This window comes from Geotrypetes seraphini, chromosome 5 (genome assembly GCF_902459505.1).
Source record: "Geotrypetes seraphini chromosome 5, aGeoSer1.1, whole genome shotgun sequence".
In the NCBI taxonomy this organism is placed as follows: Eukaryota; Metazoa; Chordata; class Amphibia; order Gymnophiona; family Dermophiidae; genus Geotrypetes; species Geotrypetes seraphini.
The window spans coordinates 114,008,845-114,033,665 of NC_047088.1; the positions used below are offsets into that span (position 1 = coordinate 114,008,845).

The 24,821-nt window shown below is 44.7% G+C and overlaps 1 protein-coding gene across 1 annotated transcript in view; it reads left to right on the top strand.

Annotated features, from left to right (window-relative positions):
• COL6A1 (collagen type VI alpha 1 chain) overlaps positions 1-24,821 on the top strand; it is a 218,504-nt gene that overhangs the window by 97,904 nt on the left and 95,779 nt on the right. The window contains exon 19 of the mRNA XM_033945115.1: positions 23,520-23,582. Within this exon, the coding sequence (XP_033801006.1) occupies positions 23,520-23,582 (63 nt within the window). The remainder of the gene's footprint in view (positions 1-23,519; positions 23,583-24,821) is intronic.

Here is a 24,821-nt window from a genome sequence, read left to right on the forward strand (position 1 = left end):
AGTGAAAAGCTGGCCTAAGTCAGATGCCTAATGACTCCTAAATTAATCACGCCTATTCTCTTCCCATAACCATAACCTACTTTTTAACATAGGCATTGTTAGGTGTCATTAGGCATGGGAGGGTGCCTCCGCTTAAGCATCGCTAGGTGCCCTAAGAGTTCGGTGCTGAACTCAAATTGCTTAATTCATTTTTTTTTTTTTGGATTGATTGAAAATCAGCGTGGTCAATTGCTATGTTGATTAAGCCAATTAAAAATGAAAAGTTAGGCACGGATCCCTAACTTAGGCATCGCTAGGTGACCGCAATTAGGGCACCTAGCAATACTTAATGTAGGCGCTGTTTATAGAATTGGGGGGGGGGGGGGTCAGTGTTTCTTTAAAATGCCAGCTATAACATCTAAAATTGTACCTCAATATTCAGCACTGGCTGATATCCAGATATCAGTACTGAATATTAGGGAATGGCACTGACTGCCGCTTATATCTGGATAATAGCAATAATCAGCACCATTATGTTCAGGTACTCAAGTATTTTTCCCTATCTGTCCTGGTGGGCTCACACTCTGTCTAATGCAGGGGTAGGGAACACCGGTCCTCGAGAGCCATAATCCAGTCGGGTTTTCAGGATTTCCCCAATAAATATGCATGAGATCTATTTGCATGCACTGCTTTCAATGCATATTCATTGGGGAAATCCTGAAAACCTGACTGGAATATGGCTCTCGAGGACTGGAGTTCCCTACCGCTGGTCTAATGTATACTGGAAGCCCTGAATATGTATACCCTAGAGCAGTGGCTCTCAACCCTATCCTAGGTGACCCCCCAGCCAGTCGGGTTTTCAAGATATCCCTAATGAATATGCATGAGAGAGATTTGCATACCTGTCACTTCCATTATATGCAAATCTCTCTCATGCATATTCATTAGGGATATCTTGAAAACCCGACTGGCTGGGGGTCCCCTAGGACAGGGTTGAGAACCACTGCCCTAGACGAAAGGAGGCACAGGGGAGATATGATTCAGATTTTTTTTTTTTATGTGCAAAATCCCTGAATATTCTAATACATTCTCTAGTCATCTCCAAAATTGATTATTGTAACGCCTTATTCAAAGGCTTGCCATAAAAAGAAATTAGACGTCTTCAAATTATTCAGAACGCCTCTATTAAAATAATTCACAAAGCTAAAAAATTTGATCATGTCTCACCCTTACTCAAGGAGGCACACTGGCTACCTGTTGCACATCGCATTTTATTTAAAATATGTTTACTTACTTTTAAATCATTAATATTTCAAACCCCCGCCTTTATTTTTAGAGTTTTAATTCCTTATACTACTTCTAGAACACTGAGATCACAGGATCAACATTTATTGGCCATTCCCTCACTGAGAGTCATTAATACGAGGCGTCATACTATTTTTTCAGTGACTGCTCCTCAGTCTTGGAATGATCTCCCACTCTATATAAGAGAGGAAAAGAATTTAGACAAATTCAAGACTAAGCTTAAAAGTTTCCTTTTTAATGATGCTTTTAGTGAATAAATGATTCTTCAATCTATCTTTATCTTATATTTCTTTTTTTCATGTTTGTCTTCCCTCCTAATGTTTTTACCTTTATATATTAAATTTAATACAGATTGTAACCTTTAAATAATTTCCCTGTTGTTTCGACATTGTATTTACATTTTTTTTTTTTTGAAACACTGTATGTCTATGTAATATGTTACCCATGTTTTTAGATATTTTTAACCATTTTGTACATCGCCTAGAATGTAGAATAGGCGATTAATCAAACTATATAATAAACTTGGAAAACTTGGAAACTTAGATGTTCAAACACTTGAAAGGTATTAACGTAGAACAAAATCTTTTCCAGAGAAAGGAAAATGGTAAAACTATAGGGCATAATCTAAGGTTGCGGGGTGGTAGATTCAAGAGTAATGTTAGAAAATTCTTCTTTATGGAGAGGGTGGTTGATGCCTGGAATGCATTCCCGAAGAAGGTGGTAGAGAGGAAAATGGTGACAGAGTTTAAAAAAAAAAAGTGTGGGATGAACACAGAGGATTTCTAATCAGAAAATATTGAAGAACTAAGGCCAATACTGGGCAGACTTGCACGGTCTGTGTCCTGTATAGGCCATTCAGTTGAGGATGGGCTGGAATGATTTAGATGGGCTGGAATGAGCTTTGACAGACTCCAGTAGATGGAACCTATGCACAGTACTTGGGCATAACTCTGGGTCTCTGTCCAGAAATATCTAAGAAAAGAACAATTTAAATTAAATCATTAAATTATAGAGCGTATATGTTTGGGCAGTCTGGATGGACCATTCGGGTCTTTATCTGCCGTCATTTACTATGTTACATGGGATAATTTCTTATGACAAATTAAATGTTCATGTGCCTTTTTAAAATGAGTTTCTCGTATGAAGCCAACTCCCACCTGCAAATGCTCAGCCTCTTTAAATAGGAATTAGCATTTACGCGGTACATTCTGTAAAGGATGCCTGGGACGGGTTTACCATATCATACAGCTTCTTATATCCCACAAATTTCTACAATGATTCATTGCAGTTTACAATAAAATTCTTAAGATAAAAATTGCCATTTACAATGAAATTCGTGAAACCTTAGATGATTAGAAGAAATGGATAATATAATAACATTTACTCTTCCAGAACTGTAGTCTATGCAGTGCTTAGTTAGTCTACTCAGGTATTTCCAAAGTCCTTCCACATAACATGACAATAGCAGCCATCTTCTTCCATAATTGTGCCAAACAATTAAGTTGTAGATGCTGGTTTTTTTCCATAAATTTGCCTCCTGCAAGAATTGTTGTGCCTCTTGGGGCATAGAAAACTTATGGACTCGATTTTGCAATGAAAAGGACAGTCCAAAGGGGTATTGCCATTTGTATCGTATATTATTTGTTATGAAGCATCTAGTTACATCTCTGAATTCTCTCCTCTTGTGCAATGTTATCGCTGACATGTCCACAAACAGCACCACTTTAGAGCCCTTCCAGGAGATATTTCCCATCTTTATGGATGCTGCAAAGATCTGCTTCTTCACCGGATATCAATGAAAGCAAGCCACCAAGTCTGTTGGGCAGCTTACTATCTTAGGGCCCACTGCTCTGTGCACTCATTCAAATTCTATTTGAGGCAGATGCTTATCCAGTGCACTTGCTTGCAAAACGTTTTCACATATTTTCCGCATTGTCTCTGTTACATTGCCTTCTGTTTGGGTCTCAGGCACTCCCCTCACTCACAGATTGTTGTATTGTGCTTGCTTTTCTCTGTCTTCAATTTTCAGGAATAACTAATCCTGTTTAGCCTCTAGCTTCATGCAGTAGGATTGTAGTTGCATGATATCGCCCTCATGATCAATGACCTATTCTTCAAACTCCTCCAAGTGCTGCCCCTTTACTGTTTTCCTCAGACTGTCTACATCTTTATGTAGCTCATACTATCTGCCAATGACGCTGTGTCCAAGAGCTGTTCCAGCTCACTCCTGTCAGGCTCCATGGGCCTAGAGGCCGCTCCCGCAGGGGTTGTCGAATGATAGTTGAAAGAGCTCAGGTCAAATTTTTGTTTTTTACTCATTGCAGTCACTGGGTTCCAAAGTGAAGAGTTCTGGAAAAGCAAATACTTTCGTTCCTCCAAGATGTTAATTTTTGCTCAGCGTTTAATCAGCTATCTCCAAGATGAATAATAATAATAATAATAACTTTATTCTTCTATATCGCCACAGTCGAGAAGACTTCTAGGCGGTTCACATCGAAGAAGGCTGAATAATCAGCGAATTACAGAATGCAAGAAAAGGGGGTACAACTTATTACATGAGAATTAGATAAGAGGACAACATATTACACCAAGGTTGAACAGAGGGAACATATAATTTAGTAAGTGGTGAGGTTTCAGTTTAGGAGATGCGGTTTTAATTGCTTTCCGGAATGTGCCATAGGTCAGCCTGGTTACGTTAATGTAATTTCCCAGCAGGACTGCTGTTTGCTTGCTTGGTACATGAAGGACCTGTCCAAGAAGGATTTGTATTTGCAGCCTGTGATCTTTGGGTATGTAAATATGTTTCGGTTTCTGGTTGGTCGTGAGGGGTTGTGTAATGTGAAATGTGGTAGTAGGTAAGAAGGTGCTAGTCCCCAGGCCTGCTTGAAACAAATACAGGCAAATTTGAATAGTATTTGCACCTCCATTGGCAACCAGTGCAGTCTTCTGTAGTAAGGGCTAATGTGGTCGTTTTTCCTCAATCCGAAGATCAAGCGAACTGCAGTGTTTTGCACTATTCTTAATCTTTGTACTGTTTTCTTTGGGATACCTAGATAAATGATGTTGCAATAGTCCAGAATTGATAGGATCAGAGACTGCATCAGTAATCTAAAGGATGTAGCGTCAAAGTATTTTTTGATGGTCCTTAGTTTCCACAGAGTACAAAAGCATTTTTTCACCACTAAGTTTGTGTGGTCAGCCATGATTAGGTGTGTGTCCAGTGTGATTCCCAGTATTTTTATGGTTTGGGAGATTGGGTATTCATGGCCGTTTAATTGTAATGATGTTCTGGTAATTTTGTCCTTGGGGGTTGCCAAAAAGACTTTTGTCTTTTCTGTGTTTAGTTTCAGTTTGAAGTCGATTGTCCATTTTTCGATTTCGGTCATTATGTGAGAAAGGTGATCTATAGTTTCTTTTGTCATTTAAGGAGATTAAGATAGATATATCATCTGCATATATATAATAGTTTAAGTTTAACTTTTGTAATAGATGGCCTAGGGGTGAGATATATATGTTGAATAGTGTGGGTGATAGTGGGGAGCCTTGGGGAACCCCCGAGGGGTTTTTCCATGGTTTCGAGTAATTCCCATCACTGGCCACTTGGTATGATCTGTTTGTTAGGAATTCCTGGAACCATTTCTTTACTTTTCCTGAGAGCCCCATTGCATCTAGGCATAGTAGCATTATTTGTGGGCTACTAGGTCAAATGCACTACTAAGGTCTAGTTGTAAAATCAGAGCGTTTGTACCTTTGCTGAAAAGAGCATACAGTAGTGCTGCCCGATTCAGGAAAAAAATTTAGATTCGATTCAGCCTACTGAATTGGTTTTTCGATTCGATTCGATTTTCCTGCCCAATTGGTTGTTTTTTTCAAACATCCTGGTGGGTTTATTTTATAGCCTCTTCACCTCCTTTGCCTTCTCCTAACCACAATGGCACTGTGGTGTAAACAAAACACACTTTTCCTCTCTCTCTTAAATCCTAGCCCAGGGGTCTGCAACCTTTAAGACATAAGAGCCACTTTGGAACCGTTTTCGAAAGAAAAAAAAACTTGGAGCCGCAAAACCATTATAAAACAAATCTAACACTGCATATATTGTTTCTATCTTAATGCTATATTACAGGATCACTAAATTGAAAATTAAAATCATTTTTCCTACCTTTGCTATTTGGTGATTTCATGAGTCTCTGGTTGCACTTTCTTCTTCTGATGTGCATCCAATCTTTCTTCCTTTCTTTCAGCCTCCTGTATGTTTCCTCTCCTCCAGACCTCATTCTCTCCCCCAACCTTTTTTCTTTCTGTCTCCCTGTTCCCCCTTCTTTCTGTCTCTGTCTGCCCCCTTTCTTTCTTTCTCCGTGCCCTCCCCCCAAGCCACTCGGTTTGCTGCCACCGCCATCGGGGCATACCCCCCAAGCCACCGCCGTCCCAAGCTTTCCCTGCAGAAGCATCGCGCTGACCAGCATTCCGCTCCCTGACGTCAATTCTGACGTAGGAGAGGAAGTTCGGGCCAACAAGGCATTTCTCCTCATTCCATCCAGCCTGAGCCCCATCTCTCCTTGATCCAGCATTTCCCTTCTGTGTCTGTCAGAATTCCCATTCCACCTATTTTCCAGCATCACCCCTTCTTTGTGTCCATCTCACCTATATCCCTATCTCACCACTTTTTCAGAATCTTCATTTGTCTCTATCCTTGTCTTTACCCCATGTTCACCATTTGCCCTTTCAATGTCTTTATCCCCCCCCCACACTTTTTCAGCATTACTTCTATGTCTCTATTTCACCTCCTCTTCATGTCCCCTCTGTATCTCTATCCTTATTCAGTAGGTCCTGCTTACCCTTTCTCTTCTTTGTGTCACTATCTCCATTTTCAGCTTTCCCCCCCTTTTCCTTTGTTACTGCACCCTGTAGCTAGAATCTTTCCACCCTCCCTCCACTCCGGCCCAGCCCAGTATGAAATATTTCCTTTTGTTTCCCTCCCCTCTCTCTTTCTCTCTCTCTTCTGCTCCCTCACCCACGAGTCCTGCATCTGGCCCTCTCCCTTCTACCTGCACCTGGCAACACCCCCCTGCTCTGCGGCTCTCTTCAGCAACTCGTCAGCAACAGTGATCAAGACAAGCTGCCGACATCGAGGCCTTCCCTCTACGAGTCCTGCCTTTGTGGAAAAAGGAAGTTGAAACAAGCGGGACTCGCAGAGGGTAGGCCCCGACGTCAGAAGCTTGTGTCGATCGCTGCTGCTGAGTTGCCGAAGAGAGCCGCGGAGCAGGGGATGTGGCCGGAAGCAGGTAGAAGGGAGAGGGAGATAGGAAGGCTGTAGATCTCCGGAGCATGACACCGACCCCGGCCAGGATGATTTCTTTTTCGGGCGTGCACCTTACAAGTCCAGCGTCGCGGCCGGACCAATCAGCAAGCAAGGCTTTCATCTGTGTATGTGCTGAGCTCACTGCTCAGCATGGCTATTTCCTGCCGCGACGCCGGACTTGTAAGCTGCATGCCTGCGTGACACACTACCGGAGCCGCAGCAAAGGTGGAAAAGAGCCGCATGCGGCTCTGGAGCCGCGGGTTGCCGACCCCCGTCCTAGCCCATGTTTGCGGTCTAACACCAGCTCTGGCAGGATACACGTTTCATATCTGACATATTGTAATCACAAAATGGAAATAAAATTAGTTTTCCTACCTTTTGTTGTCTGGTCATTATTCAAATCTTGTTGGTCCCAGGCTCTGGTTGTCTTCTGATAGCTTGCTTTCCAGGGTCTCCTTCTTTCTCCCTGCTAACCATCCATCTTCCATCTCTGTCCTCCCCTTCCGATTCTCTTCCCTCCCCCGGAGGTCTGGCATCTTTCCTTTTTTTCGTCTCCCTTCCACAGATCCACCTTTTCTTTACTACCCTTTCATCCAGCATCTCTCCCTCCTTCCCCACCACCCCAGGGTCTATCATCTCTCCTTTTCTTTTCCCAACTACCCTCCTGTCCAGTATCTCTATCCCTCCCTCCACACCATCCCTTGTGTCCAATTTCTCTCCCTTTCTGTTCCTTCCCTCCCTAAATCCCATTGTCTATCATCTCTCTCCCTCTCCTCTATTTTTAGACCCATTATTTCTTCCCCCCCAAAGTCTGGCATATGCATGTCTCTTTGAACCCCCCTTCCCTTCCTCCGTGTACTTCTAGACCAGGGCCCCCCTCCCCTGAAGGTCTATCCCCCCTGAAGGCCTGTACCCCCATCCCTTAAGGCCTGTCCCCTGCTTGAAGGCCTGCCTGTTCCCCATGAAGGCCTATGCCACCATCCCAGGCCTGTCCCCCCTTAGAAAGCCTGTCCCCCCCTTGAAGGTCTGCACCCTCCCAAGGCCTGTCCCACCCCCTGAAGGCCTGCCCCCCCGAAGGCCTGCATGTCCCCCCCCTGAATGGCCTATGCCACCATCCCTGGCCTGTCCCCCCCCTTAAGGCCTGTTCCCTCCTTGAAGGCCTGCACCCCCCCCCAAGGCTTGTCCCACCCCCTGAAGGACTGCCCCCCAAAAGACTACCCCCCATGAAGGACTACCCCCCCGAAAGACCTGCGCATTCCTCTCCCCCGGAAGGCCTCCTTGTTGCTCTTGGCCTCCCCGAACCGTTTACCTTATTGCTGGAGCCTGCAGCCGAAGATCACAGTTACAGCGTCTTTGTGCTCTGAGCTGTTTCCTTTGCTGCGGGGAAACTTGCTTTGATATATGAGCAATTTGGTTTACGAGCATGCTTCTGGAACGAATTATGCTCGTAAACCAAGGTTCCATTGTATAAGATTTTTAATAAATTTAAACAAAGCTGTTTTCTATACTTTTGTGGCATAGGCAATTAAGAAAGAACACTTATTACCCAGCAAAAAAAAAAAAAAATTGTTACATAGGGTTAGTGTCTAGTTCCTCTACCAGGGCAAGACAGAATGGAATGTCAAACAGTTTATTTAACTATTTTACAATCTATACTATATGGAACCATTAAAAATTTGCCAATGAGAAGCATTTGTGATATTTAACATTAAACTTTCTGAGTGAATGGTGTTCAAAATGCAAACTGCTAAACAACATTTAAACAGTGCTCTTGAAACCAGTTAGTCTCTTTATCAATGTGGCAACTTTAAACATATCCCCCTGTTCCTTCATTAGGTCTCTTTATTAGAGTGGCAGTATTTCCTATGTCCCTCTTGCTCCTTCACTGAGTCATTCCCTTTGTCCTTCTCAACCAGGTCCCCAGATCTCATCTCTTGCTGGAACAGTCTGAACCAGTGGCTGCTGGATATCCAGAAAGGGGAAGAGTCAGTCTGGTTTGAGCTCTGAGTACTGATTGCAGTCTCAGGAGTGACTGCCTTCTCCGGGATCAGAGTGCCGTTTGCACTCCCAGGAGCCTCCACGGGCTCCAAGTGCTGATTGTACTCCAAAGAGCCCTTGCCTCTCTGGACTTCGAGTGTGCTGATTGCATTCTTAGAGTCTTTACCAGGGCTCTGAGCACCAATTGTGCTCTCAGAAGTCTCTCTATAGCGTGGGTCTTGGGCATTGATTGTGCCCCCCAAAAGGTCTTATCCTGAGCTGTCTCCCATGGTCTGCTCTGCCCTGAGCCTGCTCCCAAAGAGCACTCTGCTACTGGGCTTTAGGCACTGACTATGCCCCAGAGACTTTCATCTTACCCTACACCTGCTCCCAAAGGCTGCTCCACTTCTTAGCCTCAGGCACTGATTTTGTCCTCAATGGCCTTTTTTTTCCATGCTGAGTTTGCTCCCAAGGACAAGGGCCTTCCTGCACTGAGTCTGCTCCCATGGGCTGCCCTCTTAGCACCTTTGTCACCCTGAATCTGCTCCTAAGGGCTGTTTTGTTGCTGTCTTCAGGAGGAGTCTCCAGGGGGCCCTTCCCTGCCAGGTCTACAGCTCCTAGATCTTTAGAACCTCTGGCTTGCAGTGCCAATGTTTCCCCAACAGAGGGAAAGCCTCTCTCTCAGCCGAAAGGCCAAGAGTCAGAGATCCAAGACAGAATATCTTATATAAGAGAAAGATTGAATCTGCGTCTGAATACCAGGGAGGTCAGTTAGACTGTCCCAACTATGCCTGAAGAGGAATTTTCCCTGACCTTTATTCAGTGTGTGCATTATAAACCCCAACTTCATTTATAACCTTTAATGGACAATCCTTCCCAAAGTATGTAAATATGGATTATTAATCTGTCTGTTCTCCTAGTGAGCAATTTACATATCATGTCCATTGTGCTGTTCACTTCCACTCAAACTTAGGCCACCGATCCTACTCGATCCATTGGCAATCCATGGTAGGCCGACTGATTCTCAAAACACGTCCTCATGCAAATGGGGGCAATCAGAAGCATGCCCCTCCACCGACCACACGGATCCCTACAGGGCGATCCTGATGCATGTGCAGGCCATCTTCTTTGCCTGTAGATGGTCTGCGTATGCTTACAGAGCTAGAAACTTTTTTATTCTTTTAACTTTTACTTTGCAAGCCTGTGGTTTTAACCCGCTTTAAACCTGCGGGTTAAAACCATGGGCTTGCACTGTGGGAAAGGGCGAGCAGGAGAGTTGGGGCAAAGAGCAGCGCAGCAAGAGCAGGAGAGTCATGGCAGAAAGCAGGAGAGTCGGGGCAGAGAGCAGGAGATGCAGTTTACTGAAGTCGGCAGAGAGCAGGGCAGCAAGAGCAGGAGAGTCGGGGCAGAGAGCAGGGCAGTCGGAAAGGATGTGAGCGATTGGTCTCCAGCAATCGCTTCTTTGTTGATCGGCCAGCCCAGTCGGTGTTCCTGATTTTGGTTAGTGAATCGCTGCCTTCCTACTTTGCATGCCATTTCCCCTCATTTGCATGCGCAGATTGGATCGGAGGATGATCGGTACAGAGGTTAGTGAATCGAGTTAGAGGAAAATCGGATTGGTACACGATCGGTGGGCTTAGTGAATCTAGCCCTTAGAGATGTAATAATTTTCAGATAGATATATTCCTCTCACAAGCTGCTGCCAGAACAAAATATGTCAGTTAGGGTTGCCATATGGCTCCAGAAAAAGGAGGATGGATTGAGACATCCAGGTTTTACTTCCATTGTTTTCAATGGAAGTAAAACTCAGATATCTCAATCCTTCTTCCTTTTCTGGAGCCATATAATGCTTTCTTTCTCAGACAATTTACCTCAGTCAGAGAGCTATCCTGCTTTTCAAAATTCTCATTGACCAGAGATTTCATTTTCCTTTGCTTTCAAACACCTCTCTTTAAGGGATGTGTATGCTTACATGGATCTATATTTTAGCACACAGTTGTCTCATAGATATAAGAAGATCAAGCTTTGTTGATTCTCTTATACTACCTTGTAGTGAATTTTCAAAGAGAAGCTACTTGTGTAGCTATAGTATCATAGTTTGAGGCTTTGAGAAGCTAAGCCTTCGCAGTCATAAGCCCCATCTCTCACTTCAGACATGTCTGGACTCCTTTTTTTGTCTGCTTCAGGGCCTCTCTTCGTAGGTGCCGGCATCTCTTTCTTCCTGGGTCTATCCCACCTCTTTCCCACTCCAGACTCCAAGTCCAGTGTCTCTTTCCCTCCCTCCTTGCAATCCATCTAATGTGTTTGTAATCTTGGTCTCACTCACACAGTCTTTCGGTATCAGCTAACTTTTCAGGGCAGACGTACATAAAACAAGTCACTTTCTTTGAGCTGGGAGCAGACGAGGGCTGTTATTTACTCTGGTAGGTCTCCTGAGATTCAATCATATAGTCTTCTACTTAATTGGAATAAATCAAGTGGAGACTGATGAAAACTTGATAACTTGAACTTTACTTGTGGTCTTGGCTGCAATTTCAACTCTTAACTATTTACAAAAAATCTCTTTAATCAGATCTTTAGTCACAATTTCAGTTCACAAGTTGTAATTTTAACTCCTCTACACATTCCTGCTTTATGGTAAGTCGAGCTGGGTCCCACCCTTTTTGCTCAGCCCGGGCTACCTTCTCGCCAAGCTGAAGCACTCCACAGATCTCTGCTATTCACAGGGTCATACACACTCAATTTCTCTCAGAGATAGGTCTCCACACAATTCTGTCTCTATCCCTGCCTGGCAACCACTCTCAAATTTAGAATCCCTTTAACTTAACTGTTGGTGGGCCATCTGGGTGTCACCCTTGCTCCAGGACCACACTATCTTTCCACCAGGCTGAAACACTCCACTATTTGTTCTGCTTGCAGACCCACTCAGACTCTTATCCACATGTTGCTGATATCTCCAGCAGTCTCCCTCATTACTATGGCTCTGGCGGGAGATCAGGAAAACCAGAAAGCCCCACTTTTGCTCCTTACCTCCCTTTTATTTACTACTCCCTCCTGTCACTCAGGTCAGGGTCGTCCAACTCTACCCACTTAAGCTCTTCTACATATACACACTCCCAGTGACTCTCCAAAGAATTCTTTAGGGAGGGGTCAGATGAATCAATTACTGCCAGTAGCAGCACTTCGGTAATTAAAACAGGCTGCCTTAACTTTCCCTGTGATGCATCCCAAGCAGGGCCGGATTAACCAATAGGCCTACGAGGCACATGCCTAGGGCCCGACATTGTCAGGGGGGACCCAGGACCGGTGTTATAGGGAGCAAACAGATCCAGGGGGCCCAGCTAAATTTTCCTTTTCAGAAGGGCCCGACATGGCAGTCGTTCTCACAAACTGCCGGCAGCTGCCCCGAAGCTTTCCCTTTCTGCAGAGATCTGCCCTATCACAAACAGGAAGTTGTGGCAGAGAGAAAACTTTGGAGCAGCCGCCGGCAGCTTGTGAGAAATGCTGCCTTGTCAGACCCTTCTGAAAACGAACCTCCGGACGACGCTGCCCTCAAGTCTCACGGCCACCATGACTATACTGTCTACTGCCGCTGCATCAGCTGATTCACGTGATTCAAGTCTCGAGGCCGCCATACTTTGTGATGCTCCCACCTTTCTCTGCCTTCGCCATCACTGTTCATGGTCGCCTGCACCCTCCCAACTGCTGTGGCCGCTTGGGTCTGCCTGGTCCTCCCAGCTGTTTTGTCCTCCCGACTGCCTGCACCCTGGTCCTCCCGGCTGCCTGCACCTGAGGTAACTTGATTGTTTCTATCAAGTATTTCCTTTGTCAACAGTTTTGGTTGATTTATAGTTTGATTAGAAAAACTAGCTTGAATAACAACAAAGCAATTTTAACAGCATTTCCCTCGTTGTATGTGGCTCTGGTTTGTTTTTGCCCCCTTGCCTTTATTAGTTTTATTGATCTGTATGTTTTCTATTTAATGTGTTTTACCTACCATGTTGCCCTGAAAATAAGACAGTGTCTTATATTTACTTGGGGCCCATAAAAGACACTAGGTCTTATTTTTGGGGTATGCACATGACTATCTCTCCCTTCCTCTCCTTCACCCCAATTCTTCTTCTTTCCTTTCTCTCCCCCACATGTGCAGCATCTTTCCTCCCCTCCCTCCCATTCCTCATGCAGCCTTGCCCAGCTTCTATCCTTCCCTCTCCCCATCCCTTGTGTAGCAGAACTTTGAGCACCCTCCGACCCCCACTGCGCAGCCGAACCCCCACTAACCCTCCATCCTTCTTTCCCCACTGACCACTAACGAGCCCTTCCTTCATGCCAAGCAGCGTCGAGCCGGCAGCACTCTGAACAGGCTGCTCGGCCTTGTCGGTCGGGGATTTCACTCAGTAATGCGGCAGAGTGAAATCCCCGACGGACAAGGCCAAGCAGCCTGTTTAGAGTGCTGCTGGCCCGACACTGCTTCGCATGAAAATAGGGCTCCCTCCATACTGGGTGAGGGTGTATCTGTGTTCTGTGTGTATGAAAGACATGGTTTTCTGTTAGCGTTGACTAGCCTTGTTTGGCGAAATGCATTAGGCATGGTTCTTGGTAGCACCTTGAATAAACCTGATTTGAAATTCCTTATTGTCTGTCGATCTTCTTTTGTTTCATGTTGAATTCTTTGGACTGCTTGTCTTGTTGTTTCGTTACAAGTTAACATACATGGAATAGAACTTACTAGAGGAGTTACAGATTTGGTTCTTTATATATACATATGGGTTACAATTGGTTGACATAGAGTGAGGCAGTTGAGAGGTGTTGTAAACTTGGTTATTAATATAGACTAATATTTCGGATAGTATTAATGCTTTACAATATATTTGAACACTGTTATATACGTATTGAAAGGGTTCAGAGTTAATGTCCTGGGTAAGTAGGTGGGAAGGATTTGTTCAGAGATGTATGGGGTTGCATAGAAGAAAAACTTTGTACTTGTATGCTGATCTTTGTTTTGAATAAAAAAAAAAAAAAAGAAATACAGGTGGAAATAAAGAAGTAAATATGAAAAAAGATAAATGGGATGGGGTACGGGCAGGGGCGGGGCCGGGCCACGGGGCCCAGTGTACTTGTGTGCCCAGGGGCCCTCGAAGAATTAATCCTGCACAGGCGGAATAGAAATCCGTAATGTAATGGTGAGAAACTGAAAGGAAATTTTAAAACCATTTAAGAATGTAAAACCTTTGAAGATGTGACCCCCCAATCCCCACCCCCAAAAGAATGCCTTTGCTATAGAGTATTCTTTGGGGGTCACTGAGAGTGTGATTGTGGATGGCAGAGGTCAGTGGGAGGACCTGGAGGCACCTTTGCCTGAGTGGGAGGGGGGACAGTATAAAAGGAGAGTAAGGAGTGAGTTCAAGGCTTTTGGTTATCCTGATTTTCCCACCAGAGCCCTAATATTGAGGGAAACTCCTGAGGTACTGACTGTGGGAGGGAAAGTCTGAGAGGGTTTGCCAGAACAGCAGACAACAGAGTGTGAGAAGAATGAAAGAAGAACCTGGAGATTTACTGAGAAAAGATATAAAGGACTTTACTTTTCCAAGGGGTCATCAGGAGAGGACAGCGTAAGGAGTGTGTGGAGACCCATCTCAAAAAGAGAGTGAAGAGTTTGGGGAACATAATAGAAATGTTTGTAATCCTTTGGCCTACTGAATTTTATCCTGCCCTGGCCTAAGCCCAGCTCATAGACTTCAAGATTCTACCAAATAAATGTATTTTTGTAAGCCCAACACGATGAGCTGGATGGTGCATGTGGACTGTGTGTGAGCGAGGCTGGGGCTAAAAAGATAAAATGATAAAAATATGTTGACACTCACCAGACAGGACTTAACAAAGATGTGGGTTTCCTACAACATTATAAACTATAACATTATTAGTATTTTAGTCCGTTACATTAATGGGTGCTAGAATATATGTCTGTCTGTCTTTATTTCTGTCTCTCTCTTTCCCTCCCACTATCTTTCTTTCTGTCTGTCTCTCTCCCTGGCCCCCTTTGTCTGTCTGTCTTTCTTTGTCTCTCCCTGCCCCTGTGTCTTTCTTCTTTTCTTTCTGTCTCCCTTCCTCCCGCTGTCTCTTTCTTTCTATCTATCTGTCTCTCTCCCTGCCTCCTATGCAGCATTTCTCTCCCCTCACTTCCCTGTGCAGCAGGCACAGCAGTATTCCCTCTCCCTCCATTTCCATGTGCAGCAGCCACAGCAGCAGCATTCCCCCTTCATTTCCCTCCCCCCACAACACTTCCCTGTGCAGAAGCAGCATTTCCCCTACCTCCCCTTTCTCTTCTCGCGGTCTGGCCGGCTCCCTTACTGCCCCCCCCTTCCCTTCCCGCGGTCCAGACAAACTTGTCAATTCCAGCAGCGTGTGCAGCACTGTACACACGCTGCTTTGGGGCCTTTTGCTGCCCTGATTTACTCTAGCATGTCCCTCATGACATCATCAGAGACGCGGCAGAGCAAATCAGGGCAGTAGAAGGCCCCGAAGCAGCGTGTGTAGAGTGCTGCACATGCTGCTGGAATCGGCAGGTTTGTAGTCGGGACCGCGGGAAGGGAAGGGGGGGCAGTAAGGGAGCCGGTCAGACTTAAGCTTGACACCTACGACTGAATTTTGGCAACGCATCTCTCTGTCTCGCAGCGGGCTTGCCGGCTCTGGCCAGACAAAGTTAATTTTTTAGTTCAAAGCCGACGCTGCGTCTCCTCTCTTGATCCCCGCCAGAGTCGGAAGTCTTCTCCGACTCTGGTGAGGTTCGATAGAGGAGCTGCGGCGGGGGCTTTGAACAAAAAAATGAACTTTGTCTGGCCGGAGCTGGCAAGCCTGCTGCGAGACAGAGAGATGCATGGTAAGTGCGCATGCACACTCTGCCGGCCATGGAACTACAGAGCGTTAAGAGTATGCATGCGCGCTTAGCGTTTTATTATTATAGATACTGCTTTGTTATCCTCTGATCACTCATTCATCTCCCTGTGTCTTTCATACCTACACCTTACCATTCCTTGTAAGACTATGCTTTTAAGTTTCACATATATGATGGGTGTTCAATAATTTATCTACCTCAGTAGGAAAGATAAGAGTTTTCAAAAAAAAAATTTGTTTTATTTTTCAGTATAGTCCCCCGATAGCTCCATACACTTCATTCTCTTTTCCTGCAATGACTTTAACCCCTTTGAAAATAATTTTTCTGTTTGACCTTCAAACCAGGATTTCACGGCATCATTAACGTCTTTATCACTTGAAAACCTCTGTCCACAGAGAGATTTCTTCAAAACTTGGAACAGGAAATAATCCAAGGGAGCCAGGTCAGGACTGTAGGGTGGATGGTTCAGATGCTGAAACCCACATTCTCGATGGCAGCCTGTGATTGTCGTGACATGTGCACTGACACATTGTTGTGAAGAAGCAGCATGCCTGCTTTGATTTTTCCTTGTCTTTTATTCTTGATTGACTTCCGCAAAGCAATCATTGTGTTGGCATAACTTTCCCCAGTTATGGTTGTCTTGTGTGGCATGAACTCCAGAAACAAAAGTCCTTCATCATCCCAGAAGACAGTTGCCATGACTTTGCCTGCAGATTTTTCTGTCTTTAACTTTTTTGGAATGGGGGATGACTTGTGCTTCAACTGCATTGACTCCATTTTGGACTCAGGATCTCTGTGATAGACCCAAGTCTCATCTGCAATCACCAAACGATGAAAAAAATTCACTTGATCTTCACAGAGCATCTCTAGGTTCGCCTGACAGCACTGGAGCCTTGTGGCCTTCTGACATGGCGTTAGCATTCTTGGAACCCATTGTGCACTAACTTTGGACATGCCCAAATTTTCATGAATTATTTTCCAAACTGTACTTGCCAAGATGACCATTTCTTCAGCTATTCTGGAAACCTTAATTTGTCTGTCTGACAAAATTAAATCTTTGACTTTCTTGCACATTTCTGTGGAAGTTGCTTCCATAGGTCGTCCAGTGTGAGGGTCATCTTCGATGGACTCTCTACCCCACTTGAACTGCTTGCTCCAAAATTTTACTTTGTAGGATGATGGGGGCAAACTCACTATAAACTGCAGTCATGTACTCATGGATCTCCTTTGGCTTTTTCCCTTCTTTTGTGAGAAATTCAATTACCGAATGGTGCTCCAAATCTAGCAGGTTCTTACGTGATTCGCATGAAGACTCTCCTGACATTCTGTCTCTTGGAATGTTAGACTCGCAATGAGCTGCAACTATGCATGAGTAACCTTGAGATATGTCACAACACGCAGAGACCTGTTTCTTTTTTTTTTTTAATATAGTTTTTATTCAAGAGGCAATGGGATACAGGATAATACCCATACACAAAGAGATGATTGATGGGACTGTGTTTGGAGAAACCAGAGACGTTTTCAAATTACAAATTACAATGGGATACAGGATAATACCCATACACAAAGAGAGTACAAATGCGCAAAGATCTAAGAACATAGTACAGGCATGTAAATCACGAGCCGCTCCCTTATGGGAGGCGTGAAGTCCTGGCTTATACTTCTCTGTGGAAAGTGTATTTACATCTTTCTCTTGTCTCTCAAATAAGGGTGGGTGGGGTGACTGAGTAGGGGTTTGTGTGGGTCGGGATGTGCTTCTTGGATGAGTGTTAGAGTGCATGTGTTCTGTTCTCCTTGGAGGTGGATACGTTATATGAGAAGAATTATGGGGGGGAGGGGAAGAGAAAACTGAGGGGTTTGGGAGAATGGGTCTTTTTCCTTCCAGCGGGATTGTTATGTTTATTGTACATTACCTGTTAAGTTGACGCTGCAATTGTGTTCCCCATTTTGCTGCTGGTGGATCTTTGTTAAAGAGACTTGTTTTAACACACTTGCTAATTTCTGTCATACTCAGGTAGATAAATTATTGAACACCCCTTGTATATTCTAATATGTCATCATTTGCTCATTTCTGATCTGAAGAAGGCGCTGTTTATACTTGAATATAAACCGACCCGAATATAAACCGAGGTAACCTTTTTTTCCCTAAAAAAGGAGGAAAAAAGATTGACTCGAATAAAAACCAGGGTGTTAATATTCAAGTGCAGTGTTTTGCCTTGCCAGGCTCTGCAACCTGTTCCCCGTCCCTCCCTCCTCTGCCAGGCTCTGCATCCAGCCCCCTCCCTTACTCCCTCACCTGCCCTGTCAGTCCCTGCACCCAGCCCCTCTCCCTCCCTGCCCTGCCAGGATCTGTGCCCAGCCCCCCTTCTTCCCTGCCTTGAAATGTTCTGTAACCTGTCCCCCTTCCGATGCCTTACAAGAGTGGGCCTGCCGTAAATCCTGGTGGTCCAGTGGTGGGTTGGGACAGGAGGGTTCCCTCCTGCCTCCTCGCCCAGCCAACTCTCAGAAGTTTTATCTCCTTCCACCATCCCCCGCATAGCTTTCGAATCCCTGGTGGTTCAGCAATGAACCGTGACAAGAGCAACATTCCTTCGCTCCTGCCTGTGCAGAGGTGCTAGCTGATTGGTTGCCGCAAGTTCTCATGGCACCATGAGAACTCGCAGCAACCAATCAGCTAGCAGCTCTGCATGGGCAGGAGCGAAGGAAGGTTGCTCCTGCCACTATTCACTGCTGGACCATGGTGGATTTAAAAGGTATGTGGGGGTGTGGAGGAGGGGGGAAGGAGGTAAAATTTCTTAGAGTCGGCCAGGACAGGAGGTGGCCCACCGCTAGACCACCATGGGGTGTGGGAAGGAAATAAAAGTTGTTCAAAGTCGGCAAGGGGCAGGAGAGGGAAGGGATCCCTCTTGGCCCAGCCCATTGCTGGACCACTGGGTTTTACAACAGGCCCAGCAGAGGCCTGCAACAGGTTCAGGAGGTCAGCACTGGCCCGAATATAAACCGAGACCCCCATTTTTTGGTCCAAATATCTCAGTTTATATTTGAGTACGAGTATATCTCCTCGTCGGCTATGTCAACCTACACCTCAAGCAGGAAGAGAATTCCAACGTCGCAGATCTACTTTCCTTCCTCACATCTCTAGGCTTCTCCAAACCACCTGTGACAAAAACCCACAGGAAAGGTCACCACTTAGATCTGATCACGTTTCTTTCCAATTCTCCAACTACCCCCAGTGTATGTCTTAAAGGTGAAACCTGGGATAACACCCCCTGGTCAGACCACCTTCTATGTAATTTTAAATTACACTGGCTCAAAAAACAAACAAAAAGGAAACCAAGGACCAATCACAAAGACAAAACGATATGGACAAGGGGACAACTAGAATTTTGGGCACACTATAGCTTAACATCCATCCCTGACTTAAACCCAAATTTCATCCTAGGATGTACAAATTTCAGCAATCAGGTACTAGACGACATTGCACCATTAAAAGTACGTAATAAAAGCTACCGATCATCAGCCAGCTGGTATGATGCCGACCTATCAGCATTAAAACGAGAAGTACGTAAATTAGAAAGAATATGGTACAAAACAGGTAAAGATAAAGACAGATATACTTGGCGATTAAAAGTTAAAGAGTACAAAAGAATGATTAAAGAAAAGCATTGCAACCATTACTCCCAAACAATCAACTCTCCTTCACTGAATTGTAAAGAACTCTTCAGAATAGTCAATTCCCTATTGACATTGATCTACATAAACGTTCCCACACAAATCTCCCACCCTTTGCTGCAAACCTAGCCGACTACTTCGCTGAAAAAATTTGTAATTTGAAAACGTCTCTGGTTGCTCCAAACACAGTCCCATCAATCAACCTATCTGCTCTAGAAAATGAAGGCTCAACTGCCGACATGATATGGAATCATTTTGAAAACCCAAATTGGAACCAATTCCTCAAACTCTACTCTAAATATGCAAAATCCAACCACCTACTAGATAACTGTCCTCCGACTATCATGAAAACAGCCCCCTTCCCATTCAAAGCCGAACTTTAACTGGGTCTCCCTTTGCTTGTTCACTGGCTACTTCCCGTTGGAACTCGGCCACATTCTAGTGACTCCTATTATCAAAAATCCCAAAGAACCAATCTCCTTGGCTGCCAACTACAGACCCACTGCCAATATACCTCTCTTTTTCAGACTAAAGGAAGGTCTAGTTAATCTTGACCTCATGAAATACCTAGAGAAGTTTAACATCCTAAACGACTCTCAGTCAGGATTTCGCACAAACTACAGTACGGAAACTGTCTTAGCATCGTTGACAGACCATCTCTTCCATTTGTTCTCTTTAGGAAAAAGCGCACTGGTTCTTCAGTTTGACTTAAGTAGTGCCTTTGACCTTGTCAACCATGACATCCTAATCAAATGCCTCGATTCCATTGGTATTTCGGGGCAGGTACTAACCTGGTTCACAGGCTTCTTAAAAAACCGCACCTACCAGGTCCACAGCGATGGATCCTTTTCCCAACCTTGGTGTAACCCCTGCAGAATTCCGCAGGGCTCCCCTCTCTCCCCTTCCCTGTTCAACATCTACATGGCATCACTGGGACATATGCTATCCAACTTAAAACTGAAATCATACATATATGCAGATGACACACACGACCTGATGAGAGTCAGCTAGCATGGATTCAGGAAGGGGAACTCATGTTTGACAAACCTACTTCAATTTTTTGAGACAGTAAACAGACAAATTGATAGCGGAAAACCGGTGGATATTGTATACTTGGATTTTCAGAAAGCATTCGACAAGGTTCCGCATGTAAGACTCCTCAGGAAACTGCAAGGCCATGGAATAGAAGGAGACATACTAAGATGGATAGGCAAATAGCTGGAGAACAGAAGGCAGAGAGTGGGCATAAATGGGAAATTCTCAGACTGGGAGACTGTGACTAGCAGTGTGCCCCAGGGCTCGGTACTTGGGCCCATCTTACTTAATATCTTCATAAATGAGTTGGAGGAAGGAACATCTAGTGAAATCATCAAGTTCACAGATAACACAAAGTTATGCCGGGCAATCAAATTGCAGAAGGACAGCAAGGAACTCCAGAGTGACTTGAGCCGATTGGAAAATTGGGCAGATAAATGGCAGATGAAGTTTAATGTGGAAAAATGCAAAGTCATGCACTTAGGCAGAAAAATTAAGGAACATAAGTACAGTATGTCAGGTGCAATTCTGGGAAAAACCGAACAGGAAAGGGACCTGGGCGTATTAATCGATAGGACCCTGAAGCCTTCGGCGCAAAGCGCGGCGGCAGCGAAGAAAGCAAATAGAATGCTAGGCATGATAAAGAAGGGAATCACGAGTAGATCGGAGAAAGTAATACTACCGCTTTATAGAGCGATGGTCAGACCACACTTGGAATACTGCGTCCAACATTGGTCTCCATACCTAAAGAAGGATTTAAAAGTACTCGAGAGGGTGCAGAGACGAGCAACGAAGCTAATAAAGGGCATGGAGAACTTGGAATATGAGGAATGACTTAAGAGACTGGGATTAATCTCCCTTGAGAAGAGGAGACTGCAAGGGGATATGATCGAGACTTTCAAAATACTGAAAGGAATCAACCAAATAGAGCAGGATAAAAAACTATTTACAATGTCCAATGTTACAAGGACAAGAGGACATGGACTAAAGCTAAGGGGGGACAGGTTCAGGACAAATATCAGGAAGTTCTGCTTCATGCAACGAGTAGTGGAAACCTGGAATGCTCTCCCAGAAGAGGTAATTGCGGAATCCACCATTCTAGGGTTTAAGGGTAAGTTAGATGTACACCTCCTTATGAGTGGCTTAAGGTGACATAGGTAAGGGTAAGCTAGATGCGCATCTCTTATGAGAAGCTTAGAGTGAAATGGGGACTAATACTATGCCAGGGTACACCTGGCGGGGCCTCCGCGTGTGCGGATCGCCGGACTTGATGGACCTAGGGTCTGTACCAGAGATGGCACTTCTTTATGTTCTTATGACATCACAATTATCATCCCCATAACCTCACTAACACAAGAGACTGAACAACACACCTCATCTGGTCTCACTAAGGTAGAACAATGGACCACACAATTCAAACTAAAATTAAATCCAGAAAAAACTAAGCTTTTCCTGGCAAGTCCCAACCACAAACTAACAAACACCTCTCTGAAATTAAATGGGCTAACTTACCCAATCAATTCCACCATCAAAATCCTTGGAGTCATCCTGGACCGATGCCTGACTTTTGAAGACCATACCAATGCACAGGTTAAAAAATGCTTTTGCACCCTCTGGAAACTCCATACCATCAAACACTATTTTGACTTCCTCTCCTTCCGATTACTGGTTCAGTCTAGTCTTAAGCACCTTAGATTTCTGCAATATCATATACTTGGGATCCTTCAAGAAAACCATCAAATGTCTGAGAATCATCCAGAATACTGCCGTCCGTCTCATTTATGGTCTCAAAAAGTCGGACCATGTCAGACTATACTACAGAAAACTTCACTGGTTGCCAATGTACCAGTTACATGTGGTGAAGTTACATGTGGTGACAGCAACTATTTTATACTGTAAATGTCTAAAATGTCAACAGAGGCAATGTGTAAATGTTGGCCTTTATGCATGTACCTCACTGCACTGTATGCCTGGAACAAGCTGCCTGAATGGGTATGTCAGGCTCCATCTCTGGCAGTAATCAAAACCAGACTCAGAGCCCACTTCTCGAAGTTGCTTTCAGTTCCAATTCCAATCCACCTGCTAAGCACCAATATCTGTCTTATCATTCCCTCTGCAATTCTGCCACCTGAGCACAGTGTATTGATTCACCTTCTTGTCCAGTTTGTCTGTCTTGACTAGATCGTAAGCTCTCTTCTATGTTTTGATGTACCATGTTGCATACGTCTAATAGCGCTATAGAAATGATTAATAGAAGTAGTAGTAAATGCCCATATCTGCTGTACTGTAAAGGACCAATCTACTGTAATACCTCACCAGGAATTTCCTATGAATGTTCTCACCCCAAGCTGTCCTTAAGTTACTGTACTGCCCAGCCTTGTCTTTACGTTACTGTATTGTATGGTATTGTAGTATATTGTATTGCCCAACATACTGACAATGTAACCTACTATGAATGTAACCCATTCTGAGCTCCCAGGAGGACAGGATAGAAATGGAATTAAATACATAATAAATAAATAAATAAATATAGACAGTGTGCCATTTTGGAATCCTACAAATCTATTAAGTATAGAACCCACAATCATTTGACACAATTGATTTTTGTTGGGAGAGGGGGAGTGACTTTTACAAAACCAATATGTACTTGGTAGCAGTTGTAAATTTAAGTGTTAATCATGGTGACCATAGAATTGCATCCCCCTCTGAAACTGGGAATACATATTTATTTTTTAGTCCTTTCCAAATCATATCCTCTTGTCCTATTTATGTACACTTCTCCCTCCGAATCCGCAGGTTTAGTACCCGCGAATTCGGTTATTCACAATTTTTTGCCCCGGTCCTCCCCTTAGTTTTTAAAGGCTGAATCACTGCTTCCCGGACCTTCCGAGACCTTACCTGGTGGTCTAGCAGTGACACAGGGCAGGAGCGATCTTCCTACGCTCCTGCCCAGTGCAGAGCCATCATAAAAAATGGCTGCCGTGAGTTCCCGTGGTCTCACGAGACTATAGCGGGAACTCACGGCAGTCATTTTTGATGACTGCTCTGCATGGCATCAGCGCTAGACCACCAGGTAAGGTCTGGGGAGGTCCGGGACGCAGAAGGGAGGCTGGGGTGGGTCAGAGTCGGCCCTAAAAGTTATCCACGATTTTTCCATATTCGCGGGTCACCTCTGCCCCTAACCCATGCGGATTTGGAGGGAGAAGTGTATTGCAGATTTATGGCTTTCTAAAATTGGGGTTTCAATGTATATGCAACATAAACATGTAAATATTTGCAGTATGTGTGTAAATCACATATAGATTTTCTAAAATAAGGGCCATAATGCTTTATTTAATGCCTCTTTTTTCCTGACAGGGAGGCACAGGAGAGAGTGGTCCATTTGGGACTTCTGGAGCTCGGGGATCAAGAGGAGCCAGGGTAATGTTTTCAATATTATTTTAGAATTAGAGTTAAAACATTTGTGTTCATCCAGGCTGTGAGAGTAGCTGTGCAGTAAAAGAGTCTATTTCTAGTGACCAATTTTTAGGTGAAGTTGCTATGTTAGTCACAGCTGGCCTACATTGTAAGTAGATGCAGCCACTGAACTATCGCGACAAGGGGATCTCCCTGCCATGATAAGTTTGGCAGCCACAGCTGTGGCCACCTATACCCCCGAACAAAATGCGTCAGGAGGGGATGCCCATTCCCTCCTGCCTGAAACAACCCCCTGAATGAAAGCTGCTCTCCTGCTGGAACCCCACCCCCTGTAGATCATGCCACTGTACCCCCCACCCGGACCCCCCAAATGAAAGCGGCAGGAGGGATACCCAGTTCCTCCTGCCCAGAACTCCCCCCCCCCCCGGTAGGATCACTACTGGAACCGCCCCTCCCCCCCCCTTAGATTGTGCCACCGCCACACCTCACACTCGGGCCATTTGCCCCCTCATCCGGATCCCCCCTCTAACCTTGTATGAGGGCTGGCCAGCCGGGTCTTCCCTCCCTCCATCCAGCAGGCCCACCTCCGTCTGAATGAGTCATGCCTGCCCCTTTTTCAGTGTATTGTGGACTGCTACGTTCGTTTGTCAAGGGGGATGGGGAGGGGTGACTGCAGCTGCGGCTGTGAAACTTACTGCAGTAGGGAGATCCCTTGCCGTGATAAGCTCAGTGTTCATGTCTGCTTACTATCTGATTCTCTAACTGGCTTCTGTAACATGGACATCTGTTAGAGAATCGGGTTCACTTTAGGTGCGATTATGTATAGGACGCCAGTCGGCTTCTGAGACCAGGCGTCCTATACAGAATCTGAGCCTCAGTGCCTAAACCATATAAATAGCAATCCTATCTTTGACCGCTAACAACTTAACCAGTCAGCAATGAATATCAGCTTATTCAGTTACATTTAAGCAGTCCTCATAGTGGCTGGATAAGGCCTGGCATTGAATATCCAGGTTTAATGCCAGTGGGTGGGCAGCAAAAACTGTTGCAGGCTGAGATATTGGCCCATCTTTATAACTGATCTTTCTTGTTGGGGATTATTTACCATTTTTTGTTTCACGTATTTTGTACGCTTATTTGGGATGTTAGGATATTTTTTAAAACAACGATTTTTGTTACTTGTTTTTGTTTTACTCTGAAGACTTTCTTGTTTGCTAAACATTTTGAAAATTAACCATTTCT